Source organism: Pseudophryne corroboree, chromosome 5, assembly GCF_028390025.1.
Source record: "Pseudophryne corroboree isolate aPseCor3 chromosome 5, aPseCor3.hap2, whole genome shotgun sequence".
Taxonomy (NCBI): domain Eukaryota; kingdom Metazoa; phylum Chordata; class Amphibia; order Anura; family Myobatrachidae; genus Pseudophryne; species Pseudophryne corroboree.
The window spans coordinates 609,448,127-609,470,966 of record NC_086448.1 but is presented as its reverse complement, the minus strand read 5'-3'; the positions used below and the strand labels follow the sequence as shown (position 1 = coordinate 609,470,966).

The following is a 22,840-nucleotide window of genomic DNA, read 5'->3' as shown; positions in this document are numbered from 1 at the left end:
ATGGAGATGACCCCCCCGCTTTTCCAACTATGACAGCTTCCACTGTTCTTGGAAGGCTTTCCACAAGATTTTGGAGTGTTTTTGTGGGGATTTGTGCCGATTCCTCCTGTAGAGCATTTATGAGGTCAGGCACGGATGTTGGATGAGTAGGCTTGGCTCATAATCTCCGCTCCAGTTCATCCCAAAGGTGTTCGATAGGGTTAAGGTCTGGGCTTTGTGCGGGACAGTTAAGTTCTTCCACACCAAACTCCTCAGACCATGTCTTCATAGTCCTTGCTTTGTGCACTGGGGCACAGTCATGTTGAAATAGAAAAGAGCCTTCCCCAAACTGTTGCCACAAAGTTAGAAGCATAGCATTGTCCAAAATGTCTTGTTATGTATTAAGCAATAAGATTGCCCTTAACTGGCGATAAGGGGCATAACCCAAACCCTGTAAACAGTCCTATACCATTATCCCCCCTCCACCAAACTTTACTGGTGGCATAATGCAGTCAGGCAGGTAACGTTCTCCTGGCATCCGCCAAACCTAGACTCGCCCATCTGACTGCCAGAGAAGCGTGATTCATCACTCCACAGAACACCTTTCCACTGCTCCACAGTCCAGTGTCAGTGTGCTTTACACAACTCCATCTGATGCTTGGCATTGGACTTGATGTGAGGCTTGCATGCAGCTGCTCGCCCATTGAAACCAATTCCATTTAGCTCCAGTCGCACTGTTTTTGTGCTTACATTAATGCCAGTGGAAGTTCGGAACTCTTTAGCTATGGAATCAGCAGTGCATTTTACGCACCATGCACCCTAGTAGTCGTTGACCCCGCTCTGTAATTTACGTGGTTTTCTGCTTTGTGGCTGAGTTGCTGCTGCCTGTTCCTAAACGCTTCCACTTTCTATTAATATCACTTACAGTTAACTGTGGAATATCCAGCAGGGATGAAATTTCATGAACTGTCTTATTGCAAAGGTGGCATCCTATCACAGTACCATGCTTGAAGTTACTGAGCTCTTCAGAACGACTCATTTTGTATCACAGATTTGCAAATGGAGACTGCATGGCTAGGTGCTTGATTTTATATACCTGTGGTAATGGGTCTGATTGAAACAACTGAATTCAATAATTAGCAGGTATGAACAAATACTTTCTTTTTCATCCACTAGGGGTCACTGGAGTACTCTTGGGATATGGACGGCTTCCGCAGGAAACAGGGCACTGAATATTTAAATTTAGAACTCTCCACCCCTCCATATCCCAGAGTACCTCAGTGTTTTTTTCTGTGCTCACTGCACTAACAAGGCTTGTGTGGGGCTCCCACACTTTTCTTTGAATATTTTTTTATCTTAATTTTAAATTTTTACTTTTTTATTACAACTTAAACACATCCCTTCCCAGTTTCTACTAAAAACATGGGTCCGGGATAGTGCCGCTGCACGGAGGCAGCGCATGGCGTGTCGGTCCTCACAAAGAGCACCCTCACAGCCACACGCAGCCCACTGACTGCTGCAAGAGCTGGACGGAGCTTACAGAAAGAAGCCCCGTCGCAGCCCTCCCTACAAGGAGACAAGGTATGCAGGGGGGGACGGGGCGGTCAATGCACGCTGCCGCCCCGCTGTGTGGGGTCCGTGTTATAACCGCCGCCCGCACCCGCTTCTAATACAGGCTGCCCGCCCCAGCCGCTCCGTCCGTGCTGTACGTACCTCAAAGTTTGCTCCAGCGCTACGAGGGGGAGAACCGCCGCAGCTCAGCGCTCACACTAGCGCCGCCGGAAGCCGCTACGCGCCGCTTCAGCCAGCCGAACTCCGTTCACACGGCCGCTCTCTTCATAAGCGTCCCCCGCCTCCCTGCAATGACACCAAGGTCAGATACAGGGGTGTTAGGCTTCCCGGCAACCGCTCCCCGCTGAGACACAGCGCTACACGGAGCACAGGGGGAGGGGGGGGGGACAGGTCTCAAAGGCAGCGCTGCTGCAAGGGAGAAAATGCATGACAGGCTGCCAGATTTCATATGCATAGATCCATAGGTTATATTAATAGACTATTAAGCCTATATTACACTGCAGTCAGGTACAGGTTATAAAGGCATGTATTGTAACCTGACCTGTGATTATAACTGTAAGCATGGCATGGGGGCCATTTTAAACATGCTTCCTGTTTCTTCCTGTTTGTGATTCCAGAACGTTCCTGTCCTACGTCTCTACTCCACCGGAGGCGCAGGGGTGTTAGTGGGAATTTTGGTTCAGGTTTCATATAGGCTGGCCATGTGAACTGCACTTCGGCTATATATATATATATATATATATATATATATATATTACACACCTTAAGTAACAATTTTACTGAGCCGTGCAAGTTTCTGTCTTTGTCTATTGTGTTGTCTGTCTGCATAATAAGTAAGGCACCAGCAAAGACTAAAAAGAAGTTTTACTGCAATGTCTGTACATGAATCTACCACATGTACAGTATGTTTTGTAGGTCTCCACTCCGGAAGCCGGTTTCATTCCCGGATCCTATGTTAAGCAAATGTAATGGCTGGGTTGAAATCAGAATTGTCCGCCGCTCGACACGAGCGGCAAGATCGGAGTCTCGGGTGAGACCGCCAGAACTAACGGAGGAGTCTCAGCCTTTGCAAAGGTCCAAGTTCACTTTGGGTACAAGGGATACATTTAATTTGTCTTATAATTTACCCGTTTCTGCTATGTTGCAGTCTGACGATTCTATGCCAGACCTCACGGCGCTAAATAAGGGTGAGGAGGGCAAATTAGACCAGCAGTCAGATAGTGCAGCTTTTGACAGCCCAGACATTGATAATCTCATCAGGCCAGTGCGTCAGTCTCTGAAGTTTACAGAGACTAAGGAGCCTCTGACATATAATAAAGTCGTATTTACTAAACTACAGATATTTCCAATGGGGTTCTTATTTAGGAATATCTTAATAAGATGTTAGTAGAAACACGAAAGAACCGAATAACCGGTTCTATACCTCACAGATTTAAGTCTAGTTACCCGTTTCCACAGTCAGTGACATCTACATTGGAGAATCCGCCATTGGCGGATTCGTCTGTGTCAAACCTTATAAAGACCCTTCAGACGTAAGATAGAAGGGCATTTGGGTCACTAGGGCGCTAATTGTATGGATAACAGAACTCAAGTCTGCTCTACATGACGATCACGTTATACTTATCGCTAATCGAATCTGAGAAGCTGCTGAGTATCTATGTACAGCTTCTGCTGCCGGCTGTCGGCTCCATTCTTGCTTTTCATCGTCGCTAGTTACAGCACGACAAGCACTCTTGCTGCGTTCTTGGCAAGCGGAGTCAGAGGTCAAAAGAATACGGTGGCCATAAGTTGTTTGGTCCTAAATTGGACAAATGAATTTCTCAGGCCACGGGGGGGGGGGGAGAGGGAGAGGAGTCTAGTTTCCTGCCATTGCCTCCACCGGTTCCGAGACGGAAATACTCTGGCCCGGCGTTCAAATCATTTAGACTTCAGTCCTTTCAAGGCTGTGGTAGAGAAACAGCCACGCCTAGTAACGTCAGGGCGCTAAGGTCACCAACAAGCCAGTGGCTTAACGGGCTCCCAGGCCATCTCGGATTTCCAATTATGGGAGCACGCCTTCAGACGTTACATTTGCCGGGGTTCCAGACATCCACTGATGGATGGATCCGCAATTTAGTGTTAAAACAAAGCTGTCTCCCGCCACTGCGCTTTTTCAAGACAGGACTGCCTCTGTCTGACGACAAGAAGGCGGTTCGGCAAATTGCCATTCAGTCTCTATTGGATTCAGCAGTTTTAATTCCAGGCCTTGTACAACAACAAGGTCAGGGTTATTATTCCAGTCTGTTTGTGGTACCGAAGCCGGATGGCTCCGTCAGGCCAATATTGAACTTAAAGGGTCTCAATCAGTAAGTCACTTTCTACAGATTAAAGATGGAATCTCTGTGGTCAGTAATTGCAGATTTAGAGCCACAAGAATGCATGATTGCGCTAGATCTCAAGGATGCGTACTTACACATTCCAATTTGGTCACCTCATCAGAGGTTCTTGCGTTTTGCAATACGCCACAACCATTACCAGTTTCAGGCTCTACCGTTTGGCCTCTCGTCAGCGCCTCGGGTATTCACCAAAGTGATGTCTGTGATGATAGCTCATCTCAGATCCCTGGGAGTGACAATTGTTCCGTACTTAGACGATCTGCTCATAAAAGCTCTGTCTCAACAGATGTTCCTCCAACATGCGTTGCTCACGTACAATGTACTAGTTCACCACGGTTGGATTGTCAACTTCAAGAAATCACATCTAATTCCGTCTCAACGACTTCAATTCCTAGGTATGATTCTCGATACGGTAAATCAAAGAATTTACCTACCACAACAGAAAGTACAGATTATTCGCCATCTGGTACAATTAGTGCTCAAGCCACGCACAGTCTCGGTGCATTTGTGTATTCGCCTCTTAGGAACAATGGTGGCGGCTTTCGAAGCACTTCAGTTCGGAAGATTTCACTCACGTCCATTTCAACTGGATGTGCTCGCACAGTGGTCGGGCTCACATCTGCAGATTCACCACAGGGTGAGGTTGTCGCCAAGGGCAAGGGTGTCTCTACTCTAGTGGCTCAAGGTACACAATTTAACCGCAGGCAGCGGCTGGAATTGGATAATTCTAACGAAGGACGCGAGTCTCAGAGGTTGGGGAGCTGTAGTTCAAAATTGTCAGCTCCAGGGTCTCTGGGCGGATCACGAACGATTGCTGTCTATAAATGTCCTGGAACTCCGCGCAATTTACAATGCGCTACGACAAGCAGTACAATTGCTTCGGTCTCAGACTGTCCAGGTGCAGTCACACAACGCGACGGCAGTCGCATACATCAACAAGCAATGAGGAACGAGAAGCCGCATGGCAATGCGGAATGTAGCTCGAATCCTCAATTGGGCAGAATACCACCAGGTGATATTGTCGGCAGTGCTCATTCCGGGAGTGGACAACTGGGAGGCGGATTATCTCAGACGTCGGGATTTTAATCCAGGAGAATGGGCATTAATTTCAGAAATGTTTCACATGTTGGTCCAGAGGTGGGGTTACCCTCAAGTTGACCTGATGGCGTGTCGCCACAATCACCAAACGCACCAGTAGGTGTCCAGAACGAGAGATCCAAAGGCAGTGGCGGTGGATGCTCTCACAATCGCTTGGCCGTACAGCCTAGTGTATCTGTTTCCACCGTTTTCCGCTGCTCCCTCTGGTGCTAAAACGGATCAAAAAGAGAGTCTGTCACAGTCATACTAGTGGCGCCTCATTGGCCTCGGAAAGCTTGGTTCTCGGGTCTCCGCGGACTACTCGCAGACTATCCTTGCCCGCTCCCACTACATCCGGACTTGTTACAACAGGGTCCGTTCCTTTACCCCGATTTAGCGCGGCTGCGTTTGACGGGGTGGCTATTGAGAACGCACTCTTAAGGAGAGAGGGCATTCCAGAATCGGTTATACCAACCATGTTAAGAGCTAGGAAGCCAGTTACGGCAGCTCATTATTACAGAATTTGGCGTGCCTATATAGGTTGGTGTGAAGCTTGGAAGTTTCCGACATCATCTTTCAAGTTATCCCGTCTTTTGTTGTTTCTACAGACGGGGTTAGATGGAGGACTGCGTTTATCTACACTAAAGGTGCAGGTATCTGCGTTGTCAATTTATTTTCAAAGCCGATTGGCTCTATTGCCGTCGGTACACACTTTTCTGCAAGGTGTCCTCAGAGTACAGCCTCCATCCATTCCACCTACAGCGCCATGGGACTTGAATCTGGTTTTAGATTTCTTACAGTCTTTACATTTTGAAAGTGGATATTACTTGGAAAATAATTTTTCTCCTAGCCTTAGCTTCGGCAAGGCGTGTTTCAGATTTGGGTGCCTTGTCATGCAAGCCACCGTATTTGGCGTTTCATGATGACAGAGCGGAACTTCGGACGAATCCCGCTTTCTTACCAAAGGTAGTGTCATCTTTTCACATCAATCAACCAATAGTAGTTCCTGTGTTAACCGGACATTTTGGAACTCTGGATGTGGTACGCGCATTACGCGTTTATGTATACCGAACGTCTACAGTTCGTAAAACGGATACGTTGTTTGTTCTCTATGATGCTGCCAAGATAGGTTGGCCAGCTTCTAAGCAGACCTTATCCAGATGGATAAAACTGACTATACGTCAGGCTTACCTTCATGCTAGGTTACAGCCGCCTACATCAGTAACAGCTCATTCCACATGTTCTGTGGGAGCTTCTTGGGCATCTGGTCGTGGAGCTTCTACGACGCAGCTTTGCCGTGCGGCTACATGGTCATCAGTGCACACGTTTGTGCGCTGTTACAAGTTTGATACGTTTGCGGCATCAGCATCTAGCTTTGGCCGCATAGTGTTACAGGTGCCAAACAGCTCTCCCGCCCACAAGGGAAACTTTGGTACGTCCCAAGAGTACTCCAGTGACCCCTAGTGGATGGAAAAGAAAATAGGATTTTGGTACTTACCAGGTAAATCCTTTTCTTTGAATCCATAGGGGGCACTGGACGCCCACCCAGAGCAGTTTTACTTGGTTTGTGGTAAGCTCAGGGGATCTTATGGTAACACACTTTCACCGACTGGTTCAAATTATAAAGTTCTATCGGTTATGGTGTCAACTGTTTAGTTGTCAGTAACGTTATGTGTCAATTTAATTGTTGTCCGTTATGTTATATGTAATTCTCCATTGTCAACCTCTCTATAGCTCCTGTTCGGCTCAGTAAAAAACACTGAGGTACTCTGGGATATGGAGGGGTGGAGAGTTCTAAATTTAAATATTCAGTGCCCTGTTTCCTGCGGAAGCCGTCCATATCCCAAGAGTACTCCAGTGCCCCCTATGGATTCAAAGAAAAGGATTTACCTGGTAAGTACCAAAATCCTATTTTTGCTGGGATGCGGTCATGTGACCGCCACTCGGGATCCCGGCGGTCACCATGCCGACGCCGTGATCTCAAAAAATCTAAATGCCAGCAGACAGAATGCTGATCCACAGGGACTATTCCAACTCATGGGTGTCCTTGGCGAGCACAGCGAGCCTGCAAGGGGATTTGTTGTTCTTGCTTGCCCCCTTGCTGGCATTCTGCTGCCGGGATCTCAGGGTCAGTATGCTGACCTCTGGGATACCGAGTGTCGGTCTCCCAGCCCCAACCTTTTTTTTGTCCATATAGTATATGTACGTATTTGGGCGTGTATGTATGCGTATATACTCTGTCTGTGTGTATGTCACAAGCAGTACACCAGACTAAGCAGCCATATCTCAATGGATGATGCAAAGACAGTTGAAATCTTGCGACTTTGTGTCATCCACTGAGCTATGGCTGCTCAGTCTGGGAATGATGCCCAGGATTGGGACCGTTTTGCACAATTTGGCACAGGCACACTAGCTAGTTAATTTTATTGGTTTGGAGAGTGACTGACTTTGCTGTCTTCTCCACTGCTCTGGATTAGGAAGGCCATATTTATTTATTTATCGTTTGTACTGAGTGCCAGCATGATAGATAGATAGATAGATAGATAGATAGATAGATAGATAGATAGATAGATAGATAGATAGAGATCCGGTCTGAATGTCGACAGGGTTTCTAGGTTGACAGGTCAAAAGGTTGACATGAGTTTTTAACTTTTTTTTCTTTTTCTTTTTTTGTACTTTTTCTTACTTAACGATCCACGTGGACTACGATTGGAACGGTGTTCTGTGCCGAGCGAAGCGGTAGCGGAGTGAGGCACCTTGCCCGAAGTTCGGTCACCATGCAAGGGGACACGGTGCTAAATTGGGCTTACCGGTCACTCTACGGAGAAAATTACACCAAAAAAACCCATGAATAACTCATGTTGACCTTTTGACCTGTTGACCTAGAAACCCTGTCGACCTTCAAACACTGTCGACCTAGTGACTGTCGACCTATAGTGGTCGACCTAAACATTGTCGACCTAGACACTGTCGATTTGATGATCCACACCCCGATTGATCTATATCTAATTTTTTTTTTTCTTCTAATACAATATGCTGCAACCAAGTGTGCTGTACAGGAATGCTGTTTTGTAGTCTGGTTTTCATTCTGTTTGTGCCTTTATTGCTGATGTCTAAGGCTAAATACTGTACCTTTCACCCACCTAAGGCCACTTAATATCTATGGGATCAGTACATAATCCCGTTGGACGGGATCCCGGCAGTCGAAATACCGACGCCGGAATCCCGACCACACAATCCCGACAGGTGTGGCGAGCGGAATGCAGCCCCTTGCGAGCTCGCTTTGCTCGCCACGCTGCGGTCACGGTGCCTCGCTACGCTCAGTACACTATTCTATTCTCCCTCTATGGGTGTCGACACCCACGGAGGGAGAATATGTCGGGATTGTGCTGGTCGGGATTCCAGCATCAGTATTTCGACCGCCGGGATTCCGTCCGGCGGGATGTTGACCGCATCCCATATCTGTCTCTTATTTCAAAATAATTTAAAATAAAACAAAAACCATTTGTCAGAATCTTGTAGTTCTGTTTCAGCGGCATATACTGCCAGCCTGACTTTAGTTTTATACTTATCGCTGACTGTCCTCAGCCTTTACATTATGTACCTTGGTAGCAAAGCGGAGGCATCAGTTTAAGCAGGTACTATTCAACAGGTTTGTTCATATGATGAAAAGATAGAAGTAATTACAGCCAGGTTATACTGCTAAACCAGAGGCATCAGTAATCTCGGTGTAAAAGGATTAAAGGTGAACAGGTGTCTTTAACATCTACCAGTTGTGATGTTTGTTAGTATGGAACCTTACCATGTTGGATAAACTCTTTTTTTTTTTTTTTTTCTTCTTCTTTTCTCTAACGTCCTAGAGGATGCTGGGGACTCCGTAAGGACCATGGGGATAGACGGGCTCCGCAGGAGACATGGGCACTTTAAGAAAGAATTTAGTTCCTGGTGTGCACTGGCTCCTCCCTCTATGCCCCTCCTCCAGACCTCAGTTTGATACTGTGCCCAGAGGAGCTGGGTGCTTTTCAGTGAGCTCTCCTGAGTTTACTGATAGAAAGTATTTTGTTAGGTTTTTTATTTTCAGGGAGCTCTGCTGGCAACAGACTCCCTGCATCGAGGGACTGAGGGGAGAGAAGCAGCCCTACTCTCTGAAGCTAGGTCCTGCTTCTTAGGCTACTGGACACCATTAGCTCCAGAGGGATTGGTACGCAGGATCTCACCCTCGCCGTCCGTCCCAGAGCTGCGCCGCCGTCCACCTTGCAGAACCGGAAGATAGAAGCCGGGTGAGTGTGAGAAGAAAAGAAGAGGCGGCAGAAGACTTCATGATCTTCACTAGAGGTAACGCACAGCACTGCAGCTGTGCGCCATTGCTCCACACACCTCACATACTCCGGTCACTGTTCGGGTGCAGGGCGCAGGGGGGGGCGCCCTGGGCAGCATTTGGGACCTCATGTTGGCAAAAGTACACATATATACAGCTGGGCACTGTATATATGTATGAGCCCCCGCCAAAATTACTGTATAAGCGCGACCGAAGCCCGCCGTCGAGGGGGCGGGGCTTCTCCCTCAGCACTCACCAGCGCCATTTTTTCTCCACAGCACCGCTGAGAGGAAGCTCCCCGGACTCTCCCCTGCTGATACACGGTAGAAGAGGGTTGAAAAGAGGGCGGGGCACATAATTAGGCGCAAAAACTATACATACAGCAGCTACTGGGTTAACATTAAGTTACTGTGTTATTCCTGGGATATTATAGCGCTGAGGTGTGTGCTGGCATACTCTCTCTCTGTCTCTCCAAAGGGCCTTGTGGGGGAACTGTCTTCAGAAAGGACATTCCCTGTGTGTGTGTGGTGTGTCGGTACGCTTGTGTCGACATGTCTGATGAGGAAGGCTATGTGGGAGAGGAGCGGGAGCAAATGAATGTGGTGTCTCCGCCGACACCTGATTGGATGGATATGTGGAAGGTTTTAAATGATAATGTTAATTCCTTGCATAGAAGATTTGACAAGGCTGATGCATTGGGACAGTCAGGGTCTCAACCCGTGCCTGACCCTCTGTCGCAGGGACCGTCAGGGTCTCATAAGCGCCCACTATCCCAAATTGTTGACACAGATACCGACATGGATTCTGACTCCAGTGTCAATTACGATGATGCAAAGTTACAGCCAAAATTGGCTAAATCCCTTCGATATATGGATTATAGCAATAAAGGATGTTTTGCACATCACAGAGGAAACCCCTGTCTCTGACATGAGGGTGTATATGTATAAGGGAAAGAAGCCTGAGATAACTTTTCCCCCCTCACACGAACTGAATGAGTTATGTGAAAAAGCTTGGGAATCTCCAGATAAGAAAATGCAGATTTCCAAACGGATTCTTATGGCGTATCCTTTCCCGCCAACGGATAGGCTACGATGGGAATCCTCCCCTAGGGTGGACAAAGCTTTAACACGCTTATCAAAAAAGGTAGCCCTGCCGTCCCAGGATACGGCTACCCTCAAAGATGCTGCTGACTGCAAACAGGAGGTTACCCTGAAGTCCATTTATACACATTCAGGTACCTTACTAAGACCGGCAATTGCGTCGGCCTGGGTGTGTAGTGCTGTAGCAGCATGAACGGATACCTTATCTGAGGAATTGGATGCCCTAGATAAGGATACTGTATTATTGACACTGGGGCATATAAAAGACGCTATATATGATAGATGCTCAAAGAGACATTAGTCTACTGGGTTCTAGAATAAACGCTATGTCGATTTCTGCCAGAAGGGTCCTGTGTACTCGGCAATGGACAGGTGATGCCGACTCAAAAAGTCATATGGAGGTTTTACCTTACTGGGGTGAGGAATTGTTCGGGGAAGGTCTCTCGGACCTGGTCTCCACAGCTACAGCTGGAAAGTAAAATTTTTTGCCTTATGTTCCCTCACAGCCTAAGAGAGCACCGCATTATCAAATGCAGTCCTTTCTCTGGCTAGGTCCACAGGATTATCCACAGGATAACATTGCAATATTGTCGAGCGACAGCGAAAATGGCACGAACACGGTCACGAGCTTTCTGGTCTCCCAGGATGCATTGGGGCCTCTACTATATAGTCCCGCCCACTGACTGAGTCAGATCAGTTTTTTGCCTGGTGCCGCAGGAAGCCGCATGGTCACAGGGCGGCTGTGAATAAAGCAGCCTAAAGCTTTTATTATTTTATTTTTATAGACTTACTATATTTTTAGAGCGACTTATCTTAACAGCGTCTTAAACGCATATTAGAAAGAGTCGCTCCAACAACTCTCCACCGGGTCGCAACAACGCTTACCTTCGGGTATCAGTGCTGTCTCGACGGGCGTCTTTGTCGGATGTTCTAGCAGGTCCAGCAGACGTAACCAGGCTGTGGCCGGAGCATGGGGAGACGGTGAGTCTATGGACTTCCTCTTACTAGAGGGGTCAGGACACAGCTACACTGATTTGGTGGAGACTACAAACAGTGTGTTGATGCGCCGAACATCTCGAGTGTGACAGCGCTACGCTCTGGGGATCATAGGCGCCAGAACTAGGTAGAGGCCGCGATCCTGGGAGTTTAAGTCAACGGGGGGTTTCGGACGCTCCTGGCCGTCCCTCCTCCGAGTTCATGGCCAGTTCCCGCGTGTCTCTAGTTTCATGAACTGAATGACCTCACTTCCGGCTCAGACGCGACCACGAGGGTACTCGGTCGCAGCTTAGACGCTGCGGTTGTGTACACTGGAGATAAAACCCGCCAGACCGAGTCGCAGGCCTTAGTGTCTGCATACACGTGGAAGTCGCTCAGCGTCCGTGTCCGTTGGTGAGTGTCCGTGTCCATTATCAGTTATCAAGAGCGGCAGTGTACACCAGTAGCGTCTGAATCCACTCAGCGTCTTACGAGCGTATTTGCTTGGATATGGAAGTGTGGTGAGTCTCCCTGTATCCCGCTCTCTGGAGGCAGGGTATACAGTACTAGAAATTCTCTCTACTTCTTAGTATGCATTGTTAATTTTTAGTACCTATTGCATATGAGACCTGTATATTACTGTGTTTTCTGCATGTTATGTTGAAAATAGAACCAGTTAAAATAGAAGTACAATTTTCCTACTTATGTATAAGTTTTTATGGAGGTTGTATTCTCATATGACAATGTCTAATGCTTTAACATGTGACTGACTGCTAGTATGTGTGCTGACTTTTCTGTGTAATGTCAGTCCTGTTCTGACCCTCAAATCAGGTGCACTGTGGTCAGATTGATCTCACCTCTATATACTGACATATAGGGTGTTCTTCAGTCACAAATTGTGTAGTCGATAACAGGTTAATACCATGTCTGTGAGCGGCAAAAGTGATGAGGAGAATTTGTCAAGCACTCCTATAGCCCTAACATGCTTATCTTGTAAGTCAGGGGTAATTGATATGAATCAATTGGTCACTTATGAGGGTTTGTGTGCAAACTGTTTCGCTTTTCAGCGAAGTAAAAAACAGGAGTTGGTTCAACCACCAACAGAGCCACCATGGAATATGTTCGCAAAGACTCTGTCTTCAATAGCGGACAGGTTAGCTCCGGTAGCACCACCTCAAGGGTTAGGTTACACTATGAACCCATACATGCAGCTCCCCTCCTATGGTTTGGTTCCAGTAGCCTCTACAAGCAACCAAGGGGCAGGTAAGACTAAGACAGATACGTCTGTGTGGCAGACTACACAAGATGATACATCGGATGATGATGAGGAAACAATAGAATCAACTCCGTATGATGATCAGTCGCAGAGCTTTAGTTCAGAAGATGTAGCTGAACTTATTAATGCTGTGAAGGCTGTGCTTTCTTTGGAAGAGCCAGCCAAGAAAGCGTTAAAAGCAAAAGCACCTGTATTTAAAAGAACAAAATCAGTGAAAGCTGAATTTCCAGCGTCAGATGAGTTGACGGAAATGATGGATGAGTCTTAAAGTATAAGATTCCTAAGAGATGGGATTCTTATTATCCATTTCCTGCTGGGGATTGTTCGAAGAGAGAAGTTCCTCCAAAAGTAGATGCACATGTTCTGCGACTTGTGCATAAATCTGCTTTACCACTGTCTTCTACCTCATTGAATGATGTCACAGACAGAAGGGTAGAGAGCCTGTTGAAAAATATTTTTTCTCTAGTAGGAGCAGTGGTAAGACCTGCTATGGCTTCGGCCTGGGTAGCAAAGGCAATGGGCGAATGGATAGAGGAACTAGAGAATAGCCTCACTTCTCCTACTGGGGAGCAAGAGGATCGGTTTTGCCGTTTAAGACAATCTGCCCAGTATTTGGAAGAAGCAGCAATTGATGTAGGTACAGTTGCTTCTAAAGCTTCAGCCTTGACAGTAGTCGCTCGCAGAGCAATTTGGCTACGTACCTGGAAGGCAGATGCGGAATCCAAGAAAGAATTGGAAGCATTGCCTTTTGTGGGTAATATATTATTTGGAAAACCTTTATCGGATATCCTAGAATCAGAGGCTGAATCGAAAAAGGTCAGATTTCCGGCTGCTTATAGCCCTAAGTCCAAGGGTTTAAAGTTTCGCTCATTTCGCTGGCAAAGCAAAAGCTAAAGAGGAGCCTAAACAACTCCAGTTTAAATCCAGGGGTAGGAAGCAGTGGGCTAGCAAGAAGCCAGCTTCCAAACCTGAACAGAAACCCTCAGCCTGAAGAGACTGGCCTCCGCCTGGAGGATTCCAGGGTTGGGGCCGACTCCTTCAATTTGCACACATATGGCAACAGTCAACAGCAGATGCCTGGGTGCAGAAGGTAGTATCTCAGGGGTATGGGTTCCCATTCAGGAGGCAGCCTCCTCAAAGATTTTTTTGCACCAGCCCGTCTCGTATAGAGTCGAAGGCCAATGCCCTGCAAGAAGCAGTCCAAAAATTACTGCAGTCAGGTATGATTGTCCCAGTACCTCCATCACAAAAGGGACAGGGGTATTACTCCAATCTATTTCTAATCCAGAAACCAAATGGGTCATATCGACCAATTCTAAATCTGAAAATGTTGAACAACTACATATGGATCCCGAAGTTCCACATGGAGACGTTACGCTCCATAATGTTGGCTATGGAACCGGGAGACTACATGGTATCTCTAGATGTACGGGATGCTTACCTACATGTGCCTATAGCACTGTCACATCAGTGTTACCTCAGGTTTGCCATCCTCCAGGAATATTTCCAGTTCCAGGCTCTGCCTTTCGGGCTAGCTACAGCACCCAGGGTGTTTACCAAGATCATGGTGGTTATGGCAGCTTGTCTGCGCAAGCAGGGGATAAGAATATTCCCATACCTCGACGACCTGTTAATCTTAGCACAATCGCAAGATTTACTGTTGAGCCATCTTCAACAGACGATAGTTTGTTTACAGAGACACGGGTGGCTCATAAAGTCGTCCCTGAATCCGTCACAGCGGATGGTTCATTTGGGGGCCATATTGGATTCGGACCTACAGAGAGTTCTCTTACCAGAGAAAAAGATAGTCAAGGTGCAGGTCATGGCTCAGGAAGCGTTGCAAGCCCAGACAATGTCAGTCCATGCAGCAATGCGACTGTTGGGTCTGATGGTATCAACCTTCGACATGGTGGGATATGCGCAATTCCACTCCAGACCATTGCAGCACCTTATTCTGACCGAATGGAATGGAAATCATCAGACGAAAAAGAAACAGATGATAAAGATTCCAGTAAAGGTAAAAAGGTCTCTAGCGTGGTGGCTACAGACAGACCATTTAAACAAGGGGAGACCCTTTTGGGTAAAAGAGTGGCAAGTCCTGACAACAGATGCCAGCCTGCAAGGCTGGGGGGCGGTACTCAGAAGCCTATTGTTCCAGGGAAAATGGGCCGCAAGGGAAAGCCGCCTGCCGATAAATCTGTTAGAAATAAGAGCCATTTACTTGGCCCTAGTTCAGGCAAAGGACAATCTACAAGGAAGACCAGTCCAGATCCGCTCAGACAATGCGACGGCAGTAGCATACCTCAATCATCAAGGAGGAACTCACAGCAAGAGTCTGATGGAGGAAGTAACTCCCATTCTAAAATGGGCAGAACTCCATCTCCCGGCATTGTCAGCAGTATTTGTCCCGGGTGTACTAAATTGGGAAGCAGATTTTCTCAGTCGGCACACCATTCAGGAAACCGAATGGGCACTACACCCAGAAGTGTTTCAGATAATGGTGAACAGATGGGGTCTACCAGAGATGGACCTTATGGCGTCTCGTCTAAACAACAAAGTTCCGAGGTACGGATCAAGAACAAGGGACCCAGGAGCGGTCCTTGTAGACGCACTGTCAGTAGAATGGAGGTTTCAGCTGGCATATCTGTTCCCTGCAATATCTCCGTTACCCAGAGTAGTGAGAAAGATAAAACAGGCAAAAGGAGCAATCATTCTAATAGTTCCAGCTTGGCCAAGAAGGCATTGGTACACAGATCTGTTGAGAATGTCCGTGGAAGCACCGATACTGCTCCCTCAACGTCCAGATGCAGGGTCCTTGTTATCACAGTCATCTGGATCGCCTATCTTTGACGGCGTGGCTGTTGAAACCTCTATCTTAGAGGCTAAAGGATTTTCGAAACAAGTAATCCAAACCATGCTTAGAGCAAGAAAGCCTTCTTCGGCTCGTGTGTATCATAGAATATGGCAAGCCTATATTCGCTGGTGTACTGGAAAGAATTACAATCCGAGATCTTTTAAAGTAGCTAGGATTTTGGATTTCCTTCAGGCAGGATTGGATAAAGGGTTGAAGGTTGCTTCCTTGAGGGTGCAAGTCTCAGCGTTGACTGTATGGTTTCAGCAGAAGATTGCTGACCTACAGGATGTACGTACGTTTTTCCAAGGAGTAGTACATATTCAACCTCCATTTGTTCCTCCTGCAGCTCCCTGGGATTTGAATTTAGTTCTTAAATTTCTCCAAAATCCTCTGTTTGAACCACTTGAGAGAGCAGATCTTAAGTGGTTAACGGTTAAAGTTCTTTTTTTACTGGCAATGGCGTCAGCCAGAAGAGTGTCAGATTTAGGAGCATTATCATGTAAGTCTCCTTTCCTAAGTTTTTTTCCAGACAGAGCAGTTCTCAGAACGAGATCTAGTTATCTTCCAAAGGTGGTATCAAAGTTTCACCTGAATGAAGAGATTGTAGTCCCAGCTTTTCAGGTATCGGGACTATCTGCGGGAGAAGCATCGCTGGACGTGGTCCGAGCTTTGAGAATCTACATAGATCGTACTAGTGCCATCAGGAAAACGGATTCTCTCTTCATCCTATATGGATTCCATAGAAGAGGATGGCCTGCTAGTAAACAGACGCTGGCGAGATGGCTCCGAATGGTAATATCTGAAGCTTATTCTCATGCAGATCTCCCTATTCCGGCTAATGTCTCTGCACACTCTACACGTAAGGTAGGTCCTTCTTGGGCAGCACAACAGGGTGCTTCAGCAGAACAGATATGTAGGGCAGCCACATGGTCTACCATAAACACATTCATCAGACATTATGCCTTGGATACTTTTGCCTCTCATGACGCAGACTTCGGGCGAAAGGTCCTCCTGTGCAATCAGGAGCGTACCCACCACTAAAATGGCTTTGGGAATCCCAATGTTATCCTGTGGATAATCCTGTGGACCCAGCCAGAGAAATATACGTTATGGTAAGAACTTACCGTTGATAACGTGATTTATCTTATGTCCACAGGGATCCCACCCTGACGCATCTGATTTGAGGATCTAGACAATCACTAAAACCTCTTCCTTCTTGTATGGAAGGGTGTGCATGTGTGTTCTTATCGCCTGTACAGGTCTCTACCTAATGTTCCTGCCTAAAATCGCTGCGGAAAGAACTGATCTGACTGAGTCAGTGGGCGGGACTATATAGTGGAGGCCCCAATGCATCCTGGGAGACCAGAAAGCTCGTGACCGTGTTGGTGCCATTTTCGCTGTCGCTCGACAATATCCCAATGTTATCCTGTGGATACCTGTGGACATAAGAGAAATCACGTTATCAACTGTAAGTTCTTACCATAACGTATGTTTCGTTCACAAAGAAACAAGAAAGTCCATGGTGCGTCCTTTCTTGCCAGAGGTAGGGGCAGAGGAAAGAAGCTGCACAACACAGCTGGTTCCCAGGAACAGAAGTCCTCACCGGCCTCTGCAAAATCCACCGCATGACGCTGGGGCTCCACTGGCGGAGTCGGGCCCGTTGGGGGCACGTCTTCGGAATTTCAGCCACATGTGGGTTCACTCCCAGGTGGATCCTTGGGCAATAGAAATTGTGTCTCAGGGTTACAAGCTGGAATTCGAAGAGGTGCCTCCTCGCTGGTATTTCAAATCGGCCCTGCCATCTTCCCCCCAAGAGAGGGAAATAGTGTTAAACGCAATACAACAATTGTATCTTCAGCAGGTGGTGGTCAAGGTTCCCCTCCTTCAACAGGGAAGGGGTTATTATTCAACCATGTTTGTAGTCCCGAAACCGGACGGTTCGGTCATACCCATATTGAATTTAAAATCTCTGAACCTATACTTGAAAAGGTTCAAGTTCAAGATGGAATCGCTAAGAGCGGTCATCGCAAGCCTGGAAGGGGGGGATCTTATGGTGTCACTGGACATAAAGGATGCGTACCTTCATGTCCCCATTTATCCACCTCATCAGGCGTACCTAAGATTTGCGGTACAGGATTGTCATTACCAATTTCAGACGTTGCCGTTTGGTCTCTCAGCGGCCCCGAGGATTTTCACCAAGGTAATGGCGGAAATGATGGTGCTCCTGCGGAAGCAAGGTGTCACAATTATCCCGTACTTGGACGATCTCCTCATAAAAGCGAGATCAAGAGAGCAGTTGCTGAACAGCGTATCTCTTTCACTGAAAGTGTTACAGCAACACGGCTGGATTCTCAATATTCCAAAGTCGCAGTTGGTTCCTACGACTCGTCTACCCTTCTTGGGCATGATTCTGGACACGGACCAGAAAAGGGTTTATCTCCCGATAGAGAAGGCCCAGGAACTCATGACTCTGGTCAAGAACCTATTGAAACCAAAACAGGTGTCAGTGCATCATTGCACTCAAGTCCTGGGAAAGATGGTGGCGTCATACGAGGCCATTCCCTTCGGCAGATTCCATGCGAGGACTTTCCAATGGGACCTACTGGACAAGTGGTCCGGGTCACATCTTCAGATGCATCGGTTGATCACCCTGTCCCCCAGGGCCAGGGTGTCACTACTGTGGTGGCTGCAGAGTGCTCACCTTCTCGAGGGCCGCAGATTCGGCATTCAGGACTGGATCCTGGTGACCACGGACGCAAGCCTCCGAGGTTGGGGAGCAGTCACACAGGGAAGAAATTTCCAGGGTCTTTGGTCAAGTCAAGAGACTTGTCTTCAGATCAACATCCTGGAGCTAAGGGCCATATACAACACCCTACGTCAAGCGGAGACCTTACTTCGCGACCGACCAGTTCTGATCCAGTCAGACAACATCACCGCAGTGGCTCATGTAAACCGCCAAGGCGGCACAAGGAGCAGAGTGGCAATGGTGGAAGCCACCAGAATTCTTCGCTGGGCGGAGAATCATGTAAGCACACTGTCAGCAGTGTTCATTCCGGGAGTGGACAACTGGGAAGCAGACTGCCTCAGCAGACACGACCTACACCCGGGAGAGTGGGGACTTCATCCAGAAGTCTTCGCACAGATTGTGAGTCGGTGGGAACTGCCACAGATAGACATGATGGCGTCCCGCCTCAACAAAAAGCTACAGGTGTATTGCGCCAGGTCCAGAGACCCTCAGGCAGTAGCGGTAGACGCCCTAGTGACACCGTGGGTGTTCCGGTCAGTCTATGTATTTCCTCCTCTTCCTCTCATACCAAAGGTGTTGAGGATAATAAGAAGAAAAGGAGTGAGAACAATCCTCATTGTTCCAGATTGGCCAAAACGGACCTGGTGTCCAGATCTGCAGGAACTGCTCACAGAAGATCCGTGGCCTCTTCCTCTAAGACAGGACCTGTTGCAACAGGGACCCTGTCTGTTCCAAGACTTACCACGGCTGCGTTTGACGGCATGGCGGTTGAACGCCGGAACCTAGCAGAAAAAGGCATTCTGGTTGAGGTTATCCCTACGCTGATAAAGGCTAGGAAGGAAGTAACAGCAAAACATTATCACCGTATATGGCGAAAATATGTTTCTTGGTGTAAGACCAAGAATGCTCCTACGGAAGAATTCCATCTGGGCCGTTTCCTTCACTTCCTACAAACTGGAGTGAATTTGGGCCTTAAATTAGGTTCCATTAAGGTCCAGATTTCGGCCCTATACATTTTCTTTCAAAAAGAATTGGCTTCTCTCCCAGAAGTTCAGACTTTTGTAAAGGGAGTGCTGCATATTCAGCCTCCTTTTGTGCCTCCGGTGGCACCTTGGGATCTTAACGTGGTGTTAAGTTTCCTAAAGTCACACTGGTTTGAACCACTTAAAACGGTGGAGTTGAAATATCTCACGTGGAAGGTGGTCATGTTATTAGCCTTGGCTTCGGCTAGGCGAGTGTCTGAATTAGCGGCTTTGTCACATAAAAGCCCCTATTTGGTTTTCAATTTGGATAGAGCAGAATTGCGGACCCGTTCGCAATTTCTGCCAAAAGTGGTTTCATCTTTTCATATGAACCAACCTATTGTGGTGCCTGTGGCTACACGTGACTTGGAGGATTCCGAGTTACTTGATGTGGTCAGGGCTTTGAAAATTTACGTAGCCAGAACAGCTAGAGTCAGGAAAACTGAAGCGCTGTTTGTCCTGTATGCATCCAACAAGATTGGTGCCCCTGCTTCAAAGCAAACTATTGCTCGCTGGATTTGTAACACGATTCAGCAAGAGCATTCTACGGCTGGTTTGCCGTTACCAAAATCGGTCAAGGCCCATTCCACTAGGAAGGTGGGCTCTTCTTGGGCGGCTGCCCGGGGGGTCTCGGCACTACAGCTGTGTCGAGCTGCTACTTGGTCGGGTTCAAACACTTTAGCAAAATTCTACAAGTTTGATACCCTGGCTGAGGAGGACCTCATGTTTGCTCAATCGGTGCTGCAGAGTCGTCCGCACTCTCCCGCCCGTTTGGGAGCTTTGGTATAATCCCCATGGTCCTTACGGAGTCCCCAGCATCCTCTAGGACGTTAGAGAAAATAAGATTTTACTTACCGGTAAATCTATTTCTCGTAGTCCGTAGAGGATGCTGGGCGCCCGTCCCAAGTGCGGACTTCTTCTGCAATACTTGTATATAGTTATTGCTTCAATAAGGGTTATGTTATAGTTGCATCGGTCTTGAACTGATGATATGTTGTTTTCATACTGTTAACTGGGTAGTTATCACAAGTTATACGGTGTGATTGGTGTGGCTGGTATGAATCTTGCCCTTGGATTAACAAAATCCTTTCCTCGTACTGTCCATCTCCTCTGGGCACAGTTTCTCTAACTGAGGTCTGGAGGAGGGGCATAGAGGGAGGAGCCAGTGCACACCATGAACTAAATTCTTTCTTAAAGTGCCCATGTCTCCTGCGGAGCCCGTCTATCCCCATGGTACTTACGGAGTCCCCAGCATCCTCTACGGACTACGAGAAATAGATTTACCGGTAAGTAAAATCTTATTTTTTTTCTCTTCTTTTTAGCTTCAGGTCAGTTTCAATAGAATCATTAATAAAAACATGAAATCATTGATGTGCCGTGCCTACAACTGTATTATAGATGACAACTTTTTTTTACCATTTTTAAAATGAAATTTGCTTTAATGTATACATGATTTTTCTATACATTTGTGAGTTGTTGTTTTTTTTATTATTATTAATTTAGTGGTATTTTATACTTTTGTGGTTTCTTTTTGTAGACTGAAGATGGCAAAGCCTCTGTACGTGATCGATTTAATGCCCGACAGTTCATGTCCTGGTTACATGATGTAGATGACAAGTTTGATAAACTAAAGGTAAATTGTAATATGCATGATCCTTGCTGCTCTGTTCCTGTAAAACTGACTTGTATGTAAAGGTTTTCTTGGATCAGTTATTACAAATAGATCACAGTCCAACAATCCATTGTACGTTTTATATTTTAAGTATCCCTAGCTAGTATTTATATGCTACAAGCTGTCTTGTATCGCAAATGTCACACGATGCACAGTGTCTTCAGAAAATGTTAGTTGTGTCACTTTGTATCTGCTTTGTCCGCAGACATGTTTACTCATGAGGCAGCAACATGAAGCCGCAGCGCTGAACGCTGTAGAGAGGCTAGAGTGGCAACTCAAGCTGCAAGAACTGGATCCAGCCACCTACAAATCCGTCAGCATCTACGAGATACAAGAATTCTACGTCCCTCTTGTGGAGGTCAACGATGATTTTGAGCTGACTCCTATATGACGCTGTCAATCTCTGCAGCTACTTCCATAGACTGCATTGCAATAGGTTCAGCTGCAGACAGTTGACTTAACAATTATTGTAGGGCATGGCCTCTATGACAAATACATGCACTGTCTCTTTAAGGAAGAGGGAAAGGTCAAGGAAACAAGAGCACGCTCGGTCCTCAGGAACAGCTAGACTTAGGAACTTTTGTTTTACACATTAAAAAGGAGAACTAAACTATTACTAATGTAGCTTCACGGTCAGTGATTTTAGGGCAGCACCCCACACAGCTCAAAGAGGATAGAAGGCCGCACCTCTAGATGACCTTTGCATAAAGATTTGCCCATTTTACTTTAAGCTAACGTTGGTACCTGTATTTTGCACATGCATTACAGTTCCACTGAAGAGCTCGGTCCTCCTAGTGCCATAAGGGTTGAACTATAAAAGTGCAATGCAAGAACGCTCCTTTACATTGAAAGTAAAGGTCAATGTTCCATTTTAAACCCAGGAGATAATGAAGTGTAATGCAATGAAAGCTCTGAATTTATCACATTTTAGAAAGTTTATGTGTGAAATTCAAACAAATGTAATATTGTCTTATTTTAAATAACTTATTTTATATATAAATATATATATATGTGCATTTGTATATAGTATTGTAATTAAGGATCAAAACTTGTACAAAGATAGATATTTTATGTGTAAACTTATGTCTGCAGTTTTAATGGACCAAAGTTGTTGTCTTTTGGTTTTGTTGTGTAATGTGTTGTACTTGTCATTGTTTCAGTAAGGCATGTCCGTAGCCTTGTAAAGGTTTATGGATAAAAGGTAATGCATGCGTCACTCAGTCCACCAGTTCTATTACAATAGATACAATACTATTTAACACTTAAACAGAAAGCAAACTCCATGTTAGCCTGCTGCTGATATCCTTTATCTTAAGCAGAGTATTTTTGTGTTTAAATCTTAAAAAAGCAACAACAAAAAAATCCTTGTTAGACGTCTGACTCAAATGAGCCTATTTTTTAAGAAAAAAGACTTTGAACGAAAAATTGTAAATGGTCTATTTTAATATTTACATAAAGTTTGTATATATCTATGTAAATATATTGTTTAATAAATTTTATTGGTCATGTTCAGAAAGCATATGAACAATTTTGTTGTAAGTAAATTTTATTTGATTTACACACACAATTATTGTTTGTCAGTTTGTAATATATGAATGGTGGGGTAACATACTGCTGGTTATACTGTCTACGTACACCAGATCAATTCACTTGACACAAACAAGGTTCTGTTTTTGTTTCTTCAGTCAGTCATGATAAATATTGATCAGTGGACAAATTGTATATGATAAGCCTGCCTCTGAGTTGGGTGCAAATCTGAATATGGGCAGATTTAGCAATTTGCACATGCATTACATCCACACTTGCATATTAATGCACTTAAAAGCAATTCTGAGTAAAAAAAATAAAAAAAGGAAATGGATTATACTAAAGTA

General features: G+C 46.2%; 1 protein-coding gene across 5 annotated transcripts in view; it reads left to right on the top strand.

Moving 5' to 3' along the window:
* The window catches only part of ANKRD12 (ankyrin repeat domain 12), a 323,283-nt gene extending 300,801 nt beyond the window's left edge, over window positions 1-22,482 (top strand). For all 5 annotated transcript variants that reach the window (XM_063923478.1, XM_063923477.1, XM_063923476.1 and 2 more), the window contains 2 exons: window positions 20,832-20,927; window positions 21,172-22,482. In XM_063923478.1, coding sequence (XP_063779548.1) covers window positions 20,832-20,927; window positions 21,172-21,357 — 282 coding nt within the window. In that variant the 3' untranslated portion in view covers window positions 21,358-22,482. The remainder of the gene's footprint in view (window positions 1-20,831; window positions 20,928-21,171) is intronic.
* Window positions 22,483-22,840: the final 358 nt, after the last annotated feature.